General features: G+C 45.2%; 1 protein-coding gene across 1 annotated transcript; it reads left to right on the top strand.

Moving 5' to 3' along the window:
- Positions 1–9,277: 9,277 nt before the first annotated feature.
- On the top strand, positions 9,278–17,970 carry cav3 (caveolin 3). Its single transcript, XM_055647764.1, has 2 exons — positions 9,278–9,733; positions 17,430–17,970. Exons 1-2 carry the CDS (start codon positions 9,623–9,625, stop codon positions 17,769–17,771), a joined length of 453 nt encoding a protein of 150 aa, XP_055503739.1. The 5' UTR covers positions 9,278–9,622; the 3' UTR covers positions 17,772–17,970.
- The last annotated feature ends 250 nt before the right edge of the window (positions 17,971–18,220 follow it).

Below are 18,220 nucleotides of genomic sequence, written 5' to 3'. Positions count from 1 at the left end.
TGTGTGTAGCAATAATTAATCATGTAAGCAAGGAGAGCAGAAATATGGTGATCCCTATGCAATGCTGATTTGCCATCCATGCCGGAAAAGGACTTCAATAATTCAGCTAACACCCAATACCATGGGACCAACAGGATATGTCTGCCTTCATCTTTGTCACCTTGTCCCTGGGAGACCAAAGACAATCACTTACCTCTGATTTTGCTGAGTCCAGCAATGCTTCAGGTACTTTACAGAAGAATCTCAGAGCATGATCCTGGACAAGGCTTGATCTGTACTCCCCATTGTCTTTGATGCCGTGAACATGCTTTTTGGTAATCATAAGGTTGTAAGGAATAGGAGTAGAATTAGGCTATTCAGCCCAACAAGTCTGCCATGCAATCATGGCTGATCTATCTGTAAGGATGTAAGATTTAATTTTGATTATTTTAAGATTTAAGATTGAAAGAATGTAAGATTTAATTTTGATTATTTTACGAGGACCAAGATTTGTAAATCTTTATACTGAGCCATTGACTGAGGCTGAGAATTACTTAGTACACTCCTATGGATTCTCAAAATTACACAACCTGGATTATAGTATCTCAACGAATAGATTTCTAAAATGTTCAATGACCAAATAATGAGTATGAACTACATTTCTGCTAAATGTTCACACCATAGCTTTGGTGGAAACCTCACAGAAACCAAATACGTAAAAGGTATCTTATTCTGATTTATCTACAGATCTTCTGCCCAAAGGAACACAACAGAAATTAAAGCACATGTCTCAATGTGAATTCATTTACATTGTACGCATGTAGCCTCTTAGTCTTGATGAATAGATTCCCATGCTTACTTTAGCTTGAATCAATAAAAAACACTGCAAACTCCTATAACTTTTACTGAAAAGGGATTGAGTCATTGAGTTGAGGAAAATATTAAACAAAGCACTGATTGAGAGCTATTAACATATTATCCACTTTTTATGCTTAGCTCATTGAAATTAATTCTGCAATTCAAATGTTTATCATGTAAATCAATAATATTAGATTTTTGCCAATATGATCCCTAGATTAAACTCAGAAGTGCCCATGAGTGTGTTTGTGCTGCTCACCTTCGCACCAACAGTAATAATTCCATCAAGGTGCTGACAAGTTTTCTGATTATGACTTCGTCCCTGCAGGTTTCGATGGGAAGGCATATATTCTTAAATATATGCAGGTTTCAATGGGAGGGAATATATATTATACATTCGGCCATCTTTGTAGTGATGCCCTGATGTGAAAACAATATAGATTACATACCTCTGAATGAAACTTAGAGACACAAGTGACTGCAGATGCTGCAATCTTGAACAAAAAAACAAACCGTTTTAGGAACTCAATGGGTCAGGCAGCATCTGTGCAGGCCCCCTTAGCAGGAGCATCCACATCGTGGGGCTGGAAGCTGGAAGTATTCTGAGCTAATACTGCTACAGGTGCACAACCTTTTATCCGACAGCCTTGGGACCAGACACTTTTCGTAATTTGGAATTTGTCGGTCTTCGGAATGGAAATTTTTTAGCGTAGATTTGAATGGCTGGCTCAGTGGTAGAGTGCTCGGCTCATATCCGCAAGGTCGCGAGTTTGCGCCTTGATCCCGGCAGTTCCTCGGTCGCGAGTTTGAGTCTTCAGTGTAGTTTTTCTCTTGCAGAATAAATGTCTGTATGAAATGCAGTGTGTTGAATGAATTCCTGAATTTGTAAATGTGACCGCAGCATTGAATCACCTCCCGCACTCATGTCACCCTAGCGGGGCTACATGCCCTTAGGCGGCCTAAGGCGACATTTTCACACTCTTATGATCCGTGTGCAGCAGAGGCGCCAAACGTGAGCTTTGGTGTGCAGACGACATCCTGATAAAAAATGTCTGGTTTCTTCCAGGTAGGCGATATACCCTCCCGCGCGATATACCCTCCACTTCTCTTTTTAGTTCCCCTTTCTTCCAGGACCGACCCGAGGTTCCGCTGTCACCTCTGCGGGCCACCCTCGGTGAACGCTCAGGGAACTTGGGTCTTGGGATTCCTACTCTCCCACGCAATATACCCTCACCTTCTCTTTTATGTATGGGGCTTTAGTTCCCCTTTCTTCGAGGACCGACCGGAGGTTCCGCTGTCACCTCTGCGGGCCGCCCTCGGTGAACGTCCTGTCTCCCTGTCCCTGGGATAGCAGGGGGCGATCAAACAGCACAATAACCCCCTCCCCACCCCCAACTCCAGAGGACTCCGCTCCCCGATGGGCCGCTACGGCGACAAGTGGCAGTTCGCCCACAGCCCGAGTTGCGCGACCTCAAGAACAAGACGCACCTTGCGCACCATCAGTTTCTGCCCCTCTGGAGTTGGAGCGGGGCTGGGCTGGAGTTGCTGATCTGGGATCTCCGTGCTTGCAGTGGGCCTGGGGGTCGGTGTCCTGTTGGTCCTGACGTCTCTGGTGACTGGCACAGCTCGGGCTGTGGGCGAACTGCCACTTGTCGCCGTAGCGCCCACCGGGGAGCGGCTTCTGGTGGTCCTGATGTCTCCCGCTAGTTTGCAGTATTCCTCTGGAGTTGGAACGGGGCTGGGCTGCTGCTGGCTGTGGGTCTCTGGGATCTCCGTGCTTGCAGTGGGCCTGGGGGTCGGTGTCCCGTTGGTCCTGACGTCTCCGGTGACTGGCATTGCCGACGTGAAGACAGTGCAAAGCCCCCACGCCGGTGCAATGGGCGGGGAGCTGGAGAGGGGAGGGAAGGGGTCACACACATGGCCGGGAAGCAGAGGGGTGTTGGTGGGGTGAAACTGAAGGGAGCGACAATCTGCAGCTCCCTGCCCGCTGAGTTAAAAAAAGTTCCCACGCAAGACTCACGATACACTGTGTATCGTGAGTCTACCGTGGGAACTTTTTTAACTCAGCGGGCAGACAGCAGCATATTGTCAATTATTAACCCTCCCGCGCAATATACCCTCACTTTCTCTTTTATGGATGGGGATTTAGTTCCCCTTTCTTCGAGGACCGACCGGAGGTTCCTCTGTCACCTCTGCGGGCCGCCCTCGGTGAACGTTTTCAAGGACCTTTTTTCAAGGACTGAAAAAATGTCGCTATTCGGAGGTTTTCGTTATTTGGATCTTCAGATAAAAGGTTGTGCACCTGTACCACCATCATCTATTGCGACAAGTGATGGCTTCCACTGATTTTCACCGGGAGCTTGCGTCCTTTTCAGGTGACAGCGAGTTTGTAACAAGATGGACATGAAAAGAAGAAGCATCTGTGCAGGGAAATGGACAGACAATGTTTTAGATCTTTCTTCAGGTTGATGGAGTAGAGGGGGGATAGCCGATAGAAAGAGGGGTGGAGCAAAAGCTGGAAAGTGGATGCAGGTAAGGAGGAAAAAGGGTCTTCTTCTGAAGGGTCTCGATCCAAAACGTCACCCAATCCTTCTCTCCAGAGATGTTGCCTGTCCCGTGGAGTTACTCCAGCATTTTGTGTCTATCTTCAGATAAGGAGGAATTGATTGTCAGAATGAATCATGTGGGAAGTTGGAGATTAAACAAGATAGTGAACAAAAGAGTACAAAAACAGAATAATCTGAAAGAACATGGGTTGGGATGGTGAGTAGAGATGAAAGAGGGGAGGGGGGAATGGGACACCCAGTGTATGGAGTGGGTGGGTTAGTGACAAGGGCGATGAGTGGGAAGAAAGGTGTGCTGGTGGGGATGGGGGTGGGTTGAGGGAGTTGGGTAGATGAGAAGGAGAGGAAGGGTTTACCTGAAGTTGGAAAATTCAGTGTTCATGCTGTTGAGTTGTAGGAGGTGCTGTTCTTCCAGTCTGCGTGTGGCCTCACTCTGATAGTGGACAAGACCAAGGACAGACTGCACGGCATGGGAGTGGTAAGTGGAATTAATGTGGTTCGCAACTGAGTGTTCCTGTTGGCAAGTGTGCATTGGTTGCCCAATCTACACTTGGTCTCACTGAGATCACATCGAGAGTACTGAATGCTTCTCCACCGCACATAGAGACGTTATGATGTAGACACATACCCTACAAAGAGATACAGATAGGCTAAGTAAGTTAGAAAGTTGATGGACTCAAATATGGAAAATGAGAGGTTATCTATTTCAGAAGGAAGACAAGAGAGCAAGTTGTTATTTAACCAGTAGAATGGAGGAGGAATGAGGGGCCTATTGTGCTACAAAGAGATCTGACAGTCTAGTATGTGAAACATAATAGTTAGAAGGCATGTGCAGTAAATAATTGGGAAGCCTGATGGAAAATATTGACCTTTAGTGCAAAGGGCATGATGTATAAAGGTCAGGAATTTTTAAATACAACTTTACAGGATATTGGTGAGACTGTACATGGAGTAATCCATAAGTTTAGGTCTATGTATTTAAGATATGATACACTGCTAAGTTGGAGGCAGTGTGGAGAAGATTCACTCACTTGCGTCTGAAAGGCAGAGAATGTCATATGAAGAAACAGTAACCATTTTGGACCATGCTAGGTGGAGTTTACAAGATTAAGTGTTGAGAAGAATAAGAGTTGAGACCCAAGATTCTGAAAAGGATTGACGGACCTACAATCAGTGGCATCTTTGAAGAGAAGGAATTGGCGATGTTTCGAGTCGAGACACTTCTTCAGACTGATGTCAGGAGAGGGGGCGGGAAAAGGACATAAGGTAGGTGGAGACAGTAAGACTAGTGTGAGAACTGGGAAGGAGGAAGGGATGGAGAGAGAAAGCAAGGTCTACCTGAAGTTAGAGAAGTTAATGTTCATACCATTCGGGTGCAAATTACCCAAGCGAAATATGTTCCTCCAATTTGCTCTGGGCCTCATTCTGACAGTGGAAGAGGCCCAGGACAGAAAGATCAGATTGGGAATGGGAGGGGTAGTTGAAATTGCTGGGCCACCGGGAGATTCACATTCTCTGCAAATGCCATTGTCAGAGTTACCCTGTCTCTACCTGATCCCCCACATATCATAGGAAGCTTGTACTTCTCCACTGACTGCCAATACTATCCCAATAATATCACTGTGGGTGTACCTTCACAAGAAGGATTGTAGCAATTCACAAAGATATCTCACCATTCCCTTCTCAACTAGGGATGGACAATATGTGCTAGTGACATATCTTGAGCCATGAATTTAAAAATAGTAAAATAAATAGAGAACAGGTGCTTCCTGCTGTTATCTTCTGATTTTAATAGCAGTCATTTATTGAAGCATATGATGGATTACGTCCATTGTCGGTGGAGATTACATTTCACCTAAACTAAAGCAATAAGCCTCTCCAGGGTCCCAATATGTATGCAGTACTTCTCTGAATGGGGGAGAGTGGGAGGCAGGAATAGATTTCAATTTTACCCACTTCATGGGCTAGCTACTTCAAACACAGCTTTGCTTTGGTTCCCGGCTTCCCGCTGTTTCACCAGATGCTGCAGAGAGAGGAAAATCAGACTGGGATGGTGCTTTGCCATAGACATTGTTCACCCAAATTCCTGACCATACAAGCAGAGATATATTTAGAGGGGGCGATTAAACATGTCCCCACAGGAATTCCAATATAGCAAGTGTAGGAATAGTGAATACATTGCAGTCTCCACATTACATGAACATTATCTAATGAGCTGCATACAGTAAAACTCCAATAATCCACTCCCCTCTTCCTCCCCTCCCTCTATGCCTCCATGTGCCTTTCCTACACTAAATGTCAGTAAACCAGTTCCATAGTTCACAACGATGAAACCCTCTTGAGATCACACTGTCATTAGCCAACAATCGATTTATCAGAGAATCTCCCTGCCTGAGGTAATGTTGACGGCCCTGATTTGCCCATATCTTTATTGCTTCCAGATTTTACCCATCCCCCCCGCCCTGCACACAATCAGTCTGACGAAGGGTCTTGTCCCGAAATATCAATTTTCTCCAGAGATGCCACCTGACCCATTGAGTTACGCCAGCATTTTGTGAATATCTTTGGTATAAATCAGCATCTGCAGTTCATTTCTATTCTAATAATCTAGCATACTCATTGATGATGTTGGACCGGCAGATTATCCACACTATTGGATGTTATTCTTATACTAGACTAAGTGGGACGGGAGGGTTGGTCCCCCAACGCAATATTCCACCTCTCCATATTGTGGGCCAAATTGATTCTTGGCCTGGCGGCTCAGTCACTCAAGCCTGTTATGCTGGCAGCTCACTCACTCACGGCTTGTGGGCTGGCAGTTGACTCATGGCTATTCCTTGAAATTCCATTTCAAGCAGGGTGCAAGGCCACCAAATTCAAGTGCAGTTTCTTACCACTTCAAGTAGGGTGCAAGGCCACCAAATTCAAGTGTAGCTTCATACCATTTCAAGCAGGGTGCAAAGCCATTAAAGACAGCGAGTCGTGAGTCCTCCTCCATCTTGCAGACACTGAGCTACGCCCACACTTCTGGGTTTTATGGCCCCTACCCCCCTCCCACCAGAAGGGGCATGGCCTTCATGGTGTGATTGACAGGAGAGAGAATCTCAACATTTAAAAAACACTAATAACTCTTTTATTTTTCATCGATGGGAAAAAATCCTTGGCACCTGATGAGTGGAGGGGGACTCTCAGTAAGAGAGCCAAAACTCACAGCCGTACGTGGTAGCGCCTTTTCTAAAATCTGGTATTTTGTTGGCTCGCATGCTTGATCAATGGTGTTTTACCATTAATGTTTTATTATTATTAATGTTTAGTGTTTTCTGAGTCATTCGTAACTGTCACTATATATCATGTTGTTACTTGTGGGTGGAGCACCAAGGCAAATTCCTTGTATGTGAATACTTGGCCAATAAACGTACTTACTTACTTACTTATTGTGTTTGGCATGGACATTCTGGGCTGAAGGGCAGGTTCCTGTGCTGTACTGTTCTATGTCCAATGTAAAATATGTTACACTGTTCCAGTGAACAAGTTAAGTTTAAAAGGGGAGCAGAATCACCTGGTGAGCCAAATGCCGAACCTACAGCATTTTCCAATATTCGGATACTTTATTTTCAGGTTGATTCATCAATGATCCAGGCTACATGAACCTAATGAGCATGTAGGTCAGAATGAAGTGATGGTGGAATGATTACCAATCTTTGCACCAGGCCTTTCCATACCTCTCCTGTCAATGCTGGCCTGAACAACAGACCTCTCACACACAGAAACACAGGGCACAAAAGTCAGCCTCATTGCTTAATAAAATGTTGCAGATATCAAAGGTCCTCATCTTGGCAGTTCTATTTGTTTGCTCACTGCCTACTGTGACCAGTGAGTTAGCCTTGTTTTAGTCTGTAGGATTAAATGTGCAGTAATACACGTTAGGGATTATTTTGTCTGCAGTGTCTATAGAAATATATTTGGCATATTCCAGACAAAAATGGAACCCTTGATCCTCATGAAAGACCGAGCAGATTAATGTTATCAACAAAATGGGAGTCACTACTGGAAATTTTATTGAAACAGGACAGTAATCAAATCTCACTAGGAAGGATTTGACTCTGCTTAAAGTACCAGGGCACGATCAGAAATGAAAACATTAATGCTGGAAACCCTACGGGTCAGGCAGTATCGGTGGAGAGAGTAAAACCATGTTAATTTTCTGAAGCAGAGAAGGTGGGGGGGTTGGGTAGATAAAAGGGAATAGCTCCAATAGGGGGGGGGGGGGGGGGTGCTAAATGATCTAACATTATAGTTAAAAGCCTTTTTGTCTTTGCTATGTTTGTTCTATCACGCCTGCTATGTTTGTACCCTGGAACATTGAGCTGCCAACCTTTCACCAGCCATGTTTTTGTAATATCTTTAGTTTCGTTTAGTTTAGAGATACAGCGTGGAAACATGCCCTTTGACCCACCGAGTATTGCACTGACTAGCGATTCCCGCACACTATCACTATATCGCTTTTCAGGTCAGGTCGGGGGGGAGTTCCCCCCTCCACGGGTACCATGTAATCCCGTGCTACCTGCTCCATGGCCGGATAGTTGGCGACTAAACCATCTCCCCCACCTGGTTTGCCAGGTGAGGAGGGGGGTGTGGACCCCCAGCAGGACCAAAAACAAGACCTGCCAAAGGGTGGATGAGCTCCTAGTGATCCAACGGGCCATCCACACTTCAGTAGAAGTTGCGATCACTGTCGTACATAGCGTTGTAAGGCACCGTGCTCGTTGATGGTTTCAAGGATGATGATGATGAGAAGGGGGGCTGGGGGTGCGGTGCATAGAACAAAGGGAAAGCCATGAAAGGGTGGAGACATCAATGGGAACTGCAATCATAGGGTAGATGGAACAAATGGAATGTCAGTGCTATGGTGAAGATCAGGAGGACGGATTGACACAAGTGTTGATGGTGGTGGATGAAAGAGGGTGGTGAAGGCTTATTAAGCACAACTGATATGTCTGCAGAAGCATAAGTAGAGGAGAGAGAGTAAAAATAAATGCTGAGAGTGTGAGTTGCAAAACCCTGCGGCTACTGAGAATCTGAAAGAAAGTAGAGGCTGATGAAAAGAGAGGAAACCACAGTACACAATACAGTTTGATAACTTTTTCACCTGAAGTAGCCACTACTGACATAAGGCTGGTCCTCTGGAAATTGTTGAATTCAATATTGAGAGTTGACGGTTGGAATCAAGGAGTGTTCAGTCAGAAAATTAGTTGCTGTTCGTTGGGTTTACATTGAGCTTTGCTGGAATAGTGCAGGAATCCAAACCCAGAAAGGTCAGAGGATGAGTGGGAGGGAGATTTATAGTATTCAGCAAGCTGGTCATTCTTGCAGCCCAAAGAGATAAATTCTGAGAAAACCGTCACCCAATCTACATTTGATTTATTCGATGTTTAAGAAGGAACTGCAGATGCTGGAGAATCGAAGGTTACACAAAAAAGCTGGAGAAACTCAGCGGGTGCAGCAGCATCTATGGAGCGAAGGAAATAGGCAACGTTTCGGGCCGAAACCCTTCTTCAGACTGGAGAAGGGTTTTGGTCCGAAACGTTGCCTATTTCCTTCGCTCCATAGATGCTGCTGCACCCGCTGAGTTTCTCTAGCTTTTTTGTGTAACCTTTGATTTATTCGATGTGGAGGAAACTCATTGTGAGCAAGTGAGCTCTAGACTAGATATGTACAAGTGTTGTAGCTGCAAGGACTGCTAGGATACAGACCACTCACCTCTACCATTATAAGTGAGAAAAAAGAAATTCTAAGGATGCTTTTGAGTGTTGTTTTTTTTTTTTTGGTTAATAGCAAAGCAATTCAAACTTGACCAATGTTCTAAACCAAATAGTCCATAACAGTACCCAATATCCCAGGGCCCGGTGTTTCTGCTCCAGTGTAAAGGCAACAAGTGAGGAATTTCTGTCGGTGTTATTATTAAAACAGGGCGCGGGGATGCCCTATAATGGTGCCGGTGGCCGCCTGTCCTCCCGTCTCTTTCGCTGAGGAGTGCCACGGGCTGGTGGGACGGCGGGGCTGCAGGGATCAGAGCTGTTTGCCTTGCAGACTAACATCCCGGGTGTGACCGTGTTGGGGGGGAGTTTGTGGAGGAGCCCGCCGCACAGGCAGACTGCACTCCCCGTCGCTTTGACCGCGACGCTCAGGCCAGTTGAACGGTGGCAAAGGTATCGAGAGTCATGGCCGAGACTAAACCCAACAGCGCCGAGCAGAAGTTCACGGGCGGCATCAACAAGGAAATCGACCTGGTGAACCGCGACCCCAACCACATCAACGAGGACGTGGTCAAGGTATATCTGTCACCCTGTCTTTGTAACCTGCATGTCGTGGGAGTTTGTTTCTTGTAACGCGAAAACCTTTGACTAACAGCTCTCCCATTCATTAACCCCTGCCCTGTCCACATTGTGCACACACACCTGTCATTTAATAACTGCTGCACTAAATACTTAAAACGAGCGCGCACCTTGACGTTCAGTTCAATTTCTAAAGACTAAATTCACCCCATTATTGACAGTTCCTCCGTCTCTTCAATCATTTTTTTTACTGATAGGGAGGGGAAGTGTTGCCGCTTTAAATGCGTTCCTGCTTTAAATATCCCGAGCTTCACAGAGTGTTGACAACCGCGCTATATTTAACCAACGTGCTCTGTTATGAATGTACAGACTCTGGGTTGAGTTGCATTTACTGTAGTACTTACTGCCTGCGATTCGATATTGGACACAGCTGTAAAGCATCATCTTCATTGATTATCCCACATGTGCCGGTGGTCTGGAACTGTATATCTTACCGATCTAACTCTTCAGAACGTTTTGAAAAAGGAAGCAAAAGTTAAAAAATAAATTGGTAAAGACTTTTACATCCATGGGGTAGCTCTTGGCCTTTCACAATTAACACTGTGTTCGCATGATTACAATGTTGCATTTGTCCAAATGTCAATTTTATGAGGAATATTGTTTAGGACATTGTGCAGCTTCTTTATTCATCAAAACAATCTATTGGAACTTTTGATGTGTCTATATGAGGGGATAGGTTTCAAAACGTTTAAAAATACACTTGGATAGATACATGGATAGGATTTAGAGGATTATGGGCCAAATGCAGACAGATAGGACGTGCAGACGGGACAAATTGACCAGCGTGGGCTGGCCTGATACAAAGAAGAGCGACCACTGGTCCATAGGCCGCCTACGTGCAGGTGTGGAACTACGACTTCCAGTAGTAACTTCTACCCTGTCGCTCTGCTCCTAGCCCATCGCCACAGGACTTTGTGTAGAGAAGAGTGCTGCCCAAAAACCTGTATGTGAATGAGTTTAAGGTGGAGAAGCTGTTGCACAGTAACAACCCCACCCTCTTGGCCGCAGAAGTCCAGTGGTGTGAAAAATCATCACGGCTGGAGACTTCTTGGCTGCAGTGGATGGCCATGTTGTCTTTAATGCTCTGACTAGCCCTTCGCAATCCACAGTGCGTTGCTGCGTCACCTTTCCAGCCATTGGTTCATAAAGATCTCTTCCGCCTGGTCCGCCAGAGCAGACTTTCCATGAAGGATGATCATGTCCCACAGATTGAACTGGACTACATGGGTACCAGTTGCAAGGCTATGCCTTGACCTGACAGTATATACACACATACACAAACATAAACATATATACATACATACGTATATCCATACATAATCAACATAAAAACATAAAACATCCAACAACAGTAGGACCAGCGCTTCCCGCTGTGATGGAAGGCACAAAAGTTATATACATGTAACATAGAAGAGTAGATACAGAAAACAGGCCCTTTAACCTACGAAGATAGACACAAAAAGCTGGAGTAACTCAGTGGGACAGGCAGCATCTCTGGAGGAAAGGAATGGGTGACGTTTTGGGTCGAGATCCTTCTTCAGACTGGTTAGGGATATGAGAAACGAGAGATGCAGACGGTGATGTGGAGAACTTTAGCCTACAATATCTATGCAGACCTACAACATGCCCTCTGTGCACAGTATGTTGTGCCCATCTCCACTAGCGCAAGAAGAGCTTTTAAATTGCTAACCCAAGGTGAGTATTGGAAAAGGACCAATGTCTCAAATTGATTCTGATTCAAACAACTGAGGATGAATTGGGAAGCAATGAATGGCATGAAGAATTGCAAATGAGTTCAATAGCTGGTTGTAAAATAGAAAGCTGAGACTGAGTTCTTTGATCTTTACTATATAAAATGGAAATGATCATTAGTACAGTTGATCCAATTACACCACCCAATGACTAGTTGATGAATAGACACATCCTTTCCCATTGGGATAGGCAGAGAACATGACTGGAGTTTAGTTTCTGTGCAGTCAACATCTGGCCTGAGTGATTCAGGCAGCATTTTTTTGTGTTTTCATCAAGAGATATTGGTGAAAGCTTGATAAAAGCTGTCCAGCGTCTGACCTCCCCAGAGGAGCATGGGTGAAGCTCAACAGACTTTGTACTGGAGTTGGGAGTTTCAATGCCAGCATGTGGAGATGGGGGCTCCGTCAAAGCCCAGCCTGTGAATGCGGAGCAGAACAATGGACATCCAACCATGTCATCTCTGGATGCCCGCTCTACCACCCACCAAATGGAGCTCAGGACCTGGCAGACATTAACGCAGAGATGCCAACCTGGCTGCTCAACACCCGGCTTGAGATCTAACTATTCCTTTGGTTTATGTTTAATTCGCAAGAAGAAGAACCGAGAAAATTGATTTGTGCCATTGTTATAACTATGATGGTGTGAATTGTGCCACGGAGCTGCTAAATCTTTCATTTATTTGGTTGCAAACAATTAAAGAACCATGGGGTTGTTTTTAACTCAACCTGCCTAGTGGTTGGTGGTGGATGGGTTACAAATCAGGAATTTATTTAATCTATTCAAAACTCCATTATTTCTCCACATTGCCCATTACCTGCTAGATTCTGTTGGTGGCCAAGGTGGTGAGCATGTACATTAGCGGGAACGCAACTGCATTTCAAGCGAGGCACCAATAGCTTAACTAACCAAAGCAGGTAATTAGAGTTCAGATACTGTTCAGTTGTGATCTGACTGGATAACAGAACAGAATTGAAAAGCTGAATGGCTTGCTTAAGTTACCTATGTCATATCTGGGTCTGGCTGGAGGAAACCCACAGCAAGACTGTGGACAGGATAGGTCCTCTTCCACATCCTCTGACCTTTGAGGATATGGAAGGAGCAGGACTCGATCTCCAGAGGATAGAATTACATCTTCACACCCAATATGAAATGCTATGGGGTTTCCTGTTGCACAATCTCACCTTCCATCTCACACTTCCCTCTTCCCCCATTCTTTCATCTTTGTGCGAATTTTGGAATTCCTCTCCTTGAAAGTAAACTTCTCAACTGCAATTAGTACAAAGGTGGTGGAAGGTCAGTGTGGACACAGAGGGCTGAAGGGCCTGTTTTGGCTCTATGACTACACTTAGAAGGACAATTGTTCAGCTACTTTGTGTTCGGACCGAGATCCAGCTGAAGATGGTAAGCTTCATTTGGTTTTCGTGACCAACTTTACTAGCAAAATAAAACAGGTCACGCAGCATCTCTGGATAAATTGGGTTTTGGGTTGGGACACCGTCTTTAGACCCATTTAGAAATGTCACCTATCCATGTCTTCCAATGATGCTGCCTGACCTGTTGAGTGTTTCTTTTGTAAACCAGCATCTGCTGTTCCTTGTGTCTCCATCTAACATTTACTGACATTGCATTTTAAATTCCAAACAGTTTTCTGAAAGAGAATTCAAATCTACAGATAGGCATGGTGAAACAAAGTTCTTTACAAGCTTCCTGAGCAATTAGTCATGCACTTGATCATGCCCAAACCATACCTACAGTCAAGTGGGGTTTAAAAATATACTTAGACCCCCAGACTTTATATCACAGACAACCTCACTTTTCTCCTCTTGGGGGTTTTTGCATTCCGGTGGGTTAGGGTGGTATTTGCTGAGGTAAATCAATGCCCTGGGACGGGTGGCAGGCAGCTGGCGGTTCTTGCTGTGATGGAATGTCACTTGCGGTGGTGGAATGTCCCACTCACACGCTCTGCACGGCCCAGCACCATTGCAGAGAGTCGAGGGGACCTCTGGTGCCCAGGAGGGCGGGACAGCCTGATTGGCTGAGCTGTAACTTGACCCCAATTAACTTTCTGTTTTTGGAGTGGAGGCTCAGCACTTTTGCTGATGTTTGAGTAGCCTAGCAACAAGCAGCCCTTGAAGTCACTGGCTTTATGCTTACCATGCTGTAGACCCCACTTGCAATTCGGTGTTTGAATTCAGCTAAGGGACAGAATTGGAAGTAAAACATTCAGATCAGTAACTACCGGGCTGCCCATCAACACACCCCTCCCATTCCCCACACCTGGTTCCACCCATCACTTGTGTAGGGAACTACAGAATGCTGGCTTACACCGAAGATAGACACAAAATGCTGGAGTAACTCAGCCGGTCAGTCAGCTTCTCTGGAGAAAAGGAATAGTTGACTTTTCGGGTCGAGACCCTTCTACAGTTCGGTCTGAAACATCACCTATTCCTTTTCTCCAGTGATGCTGCCTGATCTGCTGAGTTGCTCCAGCATTTTGTGTCTATTTTCCAACTATTTGGCAGCCGTTGCCTCACCCCTCTCATTCACCTTTTTAAACTGGCTATCTCCCCTCTAGTTAGTTAGTTTAGTTTAGTTTATTGTCATGTGTACTGAGATACAGTGAAAAAGCTTTTGTTGCTTGCTACCCAGTCAGTGGAAAGCCAATGTACATGGTTACAATCAAGCCGTTCACAGTGTACAAATAAATTATAAAACGTTTAACGCAAGATAGTCCAGTGAAGTCCGATTAAAGATAGTCTGAGGGTCTCCAAAGAGGTAGGTGGTAGCTCAGGACTGCTCTCTAGTTGGTGATAGGATGGTTCAGTTGCCTGATAACAGCTGGGAAGAAACAGTCCCTGAATCTGGAAGTGTGCATTTACACACTGCTGCACCTCTTGCCTGATGGGAGAGGGGAGAAGTGGGAGTGACCGGAGTACTCTCTACTTTATACTCTGAGTCCTGATGCAGGGTCTCGGCCAGAAGCGTAGACCATTCCTTTGCCTCCACAGAAGCTGCCTAACCAGATGCTGCCTGGGTTCCTCCAGAAGTTTGACTTTTGCTCGGGATTGCAACACCTGCAGTTTCTTGTGTCACTGCAAAGCCATTAGTTTAGTTTAGAGATACAGCGTGGAAACAGGCCGTTTCGCCCACCGAGTCCGCGCCGACTTGTGACCCCGCACACGAGCACTATCCTACACACACTAGGGAGAATTTACAATTTTTACTGAAGCCAAAACTTACAAACTTGTACGTCTTTAGAGTATGGGAGGAAACCGGATCATCCAGAGAAAACCCACGCGGTCACAGGGTTAATGTACAAACTCCGTACAGACAGCACCCATAGTCAGGATGGAACCCGGGTCTTTGGCGCTGTAAGGCTGCACCACCGTGCCGTCCGATATTTTCCCTTGTACCATTGTGACATTGTTCCGTTGTAAAAATTAAACTAATTTACCATTCGGGAAGAAAACCTGCTGGACTTAAGTCACGTCAGCGGGAGTCAAGTGATCATTGCACTGAGTGACAGTGCCTGAGATTGGTACAAAGTGTCACCGCTGTGTTACACTGCTGCAACAAATCCAATGGACTTTTATTTAAATGAAGGCGAGGAATTTTCCCACCCACCTTTGCTTGCTAATTTAATATAAAAAACTGGCTCTTGCTGTTGTGAGGCTGTGTCTCAGTTGACAGTGCCAACACCTCTTCGAGGAGCTTCCTACTGATGTGGAACTGCATAGTGCAGGTCTGAGTATGGCATGAAGGATTACATCGCAGTACTTTTGACAGTTGATCAGAGATAGCAGGTGCATTGGAGCAAATCCAGGTTGCACATTACAAGCCACACTTCATCCCAACTAAGTATTAAATCAAAACACAAAGTGCTGGTATAACTCAGTGGGGAAGGCAGTAATTATGGAGAGAATGGATAGGCAACATTTTGGGTCAGAACCCTTCTTCAGACTGATTATAATAGGGGAGAGAAAGTTGGAAAAGAGGTGGGAGCAGGACAAAGACTGGCAAGTGATAGGTGTATATATGTGAGGGGGGGTTAATTGGCAGATGGATGTGGTAAGTGACAAAGGCTAGAGATGAAAAAGAGATAAAGGGCGTTGTATAATGAAAGAAGAGAAGTGAAACGTAAAGCCAAATAGACGGATATAGGTGGAAGGGAACGGAGGAGGGAAAGAGTGGCAGGATAATGAGAACATGGTTACGCACTGGTGTGTAGGGAGTGCAGAATAAAGGCGTAGAGGAAAGTGGGGGTTATACTTAAAATTGGAGAATTCAATGTTCATATTGTTGGGTTGTAGGCTGCCCCGCCAAAATTCACCACCCAAATGGATTCTGAAGACTTAGTCTGCTGAATATGGACTTTGTTTCTGAGTATATTCAGGACCAGGATCGAGAGTGGCTCCGTTGAGTATGGCTGCCCTGCTTGCATCTGTTGGTACTTTCATCCTTTTTTTTATTTTTAGTCCGTCAAAAAGTTTTGTTTTGGAGGTCTTTTAGGCTTTTTATGTGGGGGGGGGGGGGGGGAGGGAGGAAACTGTTTTCTTACTCACTACCTGGTCGAGGAATGCGTCTTTCCTCCGAGCCGCATCTTCGCCCTCTCCTCGCGGCCTACCATCTGGATTGGCACGGCCTTTCCTGCCAGAGACCAGCCAGAGCTTCAGCTTCAGCAGCACTGAAGCACCAACGGGGAGCGATGCCTTACAGGGGTCATCGTGCTGGGACTGCCGACTTCAACACTGTGGAGCTGTGGTCTACTGAGCTTCCAGCCAGCCAAGGGCGGCGCTGACTTTAAAAACGCGGGGCCCTGGGATCCTTCGCCGAGGATTGCAGTGTGGAGCTCCGCCCAGCTCGGCCTGTGGACTTCAGAAGCCGCCGTCTCCGGTAGGCAGCGGCCGATTCGGAACTCCAAGCCGCTGAGAGTGTTCTTCCGACGCCGGAGTTCCATTATCCAGCGAGAGGGCTTGAAACATCGGGCCGCCGTTGGGCTCAATAGGCCCCGTCCACGGGTGAACATAGAGGAAGATGACTGAACTTTAATGCCTTCCCCCACAGTGGGAAACGTTGATTCCGCTGTGTGGGGATGTTCATGTTAAATTCTATCGTGTGTTGTGTTCTTGTTATTTGTATGGCTGTATGGCAACCCAAATCTCACTGTACCCAATTGGTGCAGTGACAATAAATGCAAACTTGAACTCGAACTTGAGAGATTTTTAGATATTAGGTTTATGTTTATTTTTGTCACGTGTACCTACATCACGTACACTGCATTGATGCAGTGAAAAGCTTTGTTTTTCATGCAGTCCAAACAAAGCTTTTCATTATTCGGACCTAAGGATGTAGAGTGTATGAAGGAACTGCAGATGCTGGTTTAAACAGACACAAAACGAAGGGTCTCAACCCGAAACGCCACCCGGTCCTTCTCTCCAGAGATGCTGCCTGTCCTGCTGAGTTACTCCAGCATTTTGTGTCTACCAAAGGATGTAGAGTTAGTGCAAGAAAGTGGCATTGAGGTAAATGATCAACATTGATCTTATTTAATGGCAGAGCATATGTGAGAGCTGAATAACCTTCTCCTGCTTTGATTGTTTATGTAATTATTATCCACCTACTGAACATTTGAAATGTTGAACTCCAAGCAACATAATTTGACTGGCAGATAATTGGAACCAGGTATTCTCTAATTTCCACAAGAAAGTTTCCACTCCTGCAGAATATGCAGATAGTGTTCCCACAAACAATAAATCCAATATTTGAATTGTCACTGAACATCATTAAAATGCTTACAAAACCAACCCAATTTTCAGACAGGGGTGCTTGGTGTTTGATAATACATGGAGAGTTAATGTATGATGTTGGTTATATCCCGCAGGTGGACTTTGAAGATGTGATTGCGGAGCCTGAGGGGACATACAGCCTGGATGGCGTGTGGAAAACCAGCTTCACAGTCTTCACCGTCTCCAAATACTGGTGCTACCGAATACTCTCTGCTATCTTTGGTATCCCTCTATCACTGATCTGGGGCTTCTACTTTGCTTGCCTCTCCTTCTGCCACATTTGGGCTATTATGCCTTGTATCAAGAGCTACTTGATTGAGATCCAGTGCATCAACAGGATCTTCTCCATATGTATTCATACCTTCTGCGACCCCTTCTACGAAGCCCTGGGGAAAGTATTCAGCAACATTCGTGTCAATTTACACAAGGAAGTTTAACTGCTCCCGATGGCTCCAATCAATAAATGCATTCTGACAGAAGGCCTGTCTGCTAAATTGCCAGATTTTATTCAGAACTTTTGCTTCATGTAATTGTACTTCACTTTGACTGTTGATATGATTGTAGCTTTATCTCACTACTGTTTTCCACTTTTGATTATTGTGAAGTTCTAAAAATCTCTGAGAATTCATTGACCAAGAGTTGTCTGAGTCATTTTTTTATTCATGTCCATTTACAATTAATTCTGTCACTATTGTGTCTATATCCAAATTTCATCACTAATGCTTTCCAAGTATACTTCTATTCTCTTTTCAGTTTCCTATTTTGAGTGCATTCAGACTATTAGCAATCTTGACATCCTATGTAATCCAGGGGTGAACTTCCAACTGTGACCTCTCCACCGCACAGACTCTGTACTACCTCACCTATAGTGTTACCAGTTCCTTCT

This window comes from Leucoraja erinacea, chromosome 16 (assembly GCF_028641065.1).
Source record: "Leucoraja erinacea ecotype New England chromosome 16, Leri_hhj_1, whole genome shotgun sequence".
NCBI classification, from domain to species: Eukaryota; Metazoa; Chordata; class Chondrichthyes; order Rajiformes; family Rajidae; genus Leucoraja; species Leucoraja erinaceus.
The sequence above is the reverse complement of the archived record's forward strand: the minus strand, read 5'-3'. Positions and strand labels throughout refer to the sequence as shown.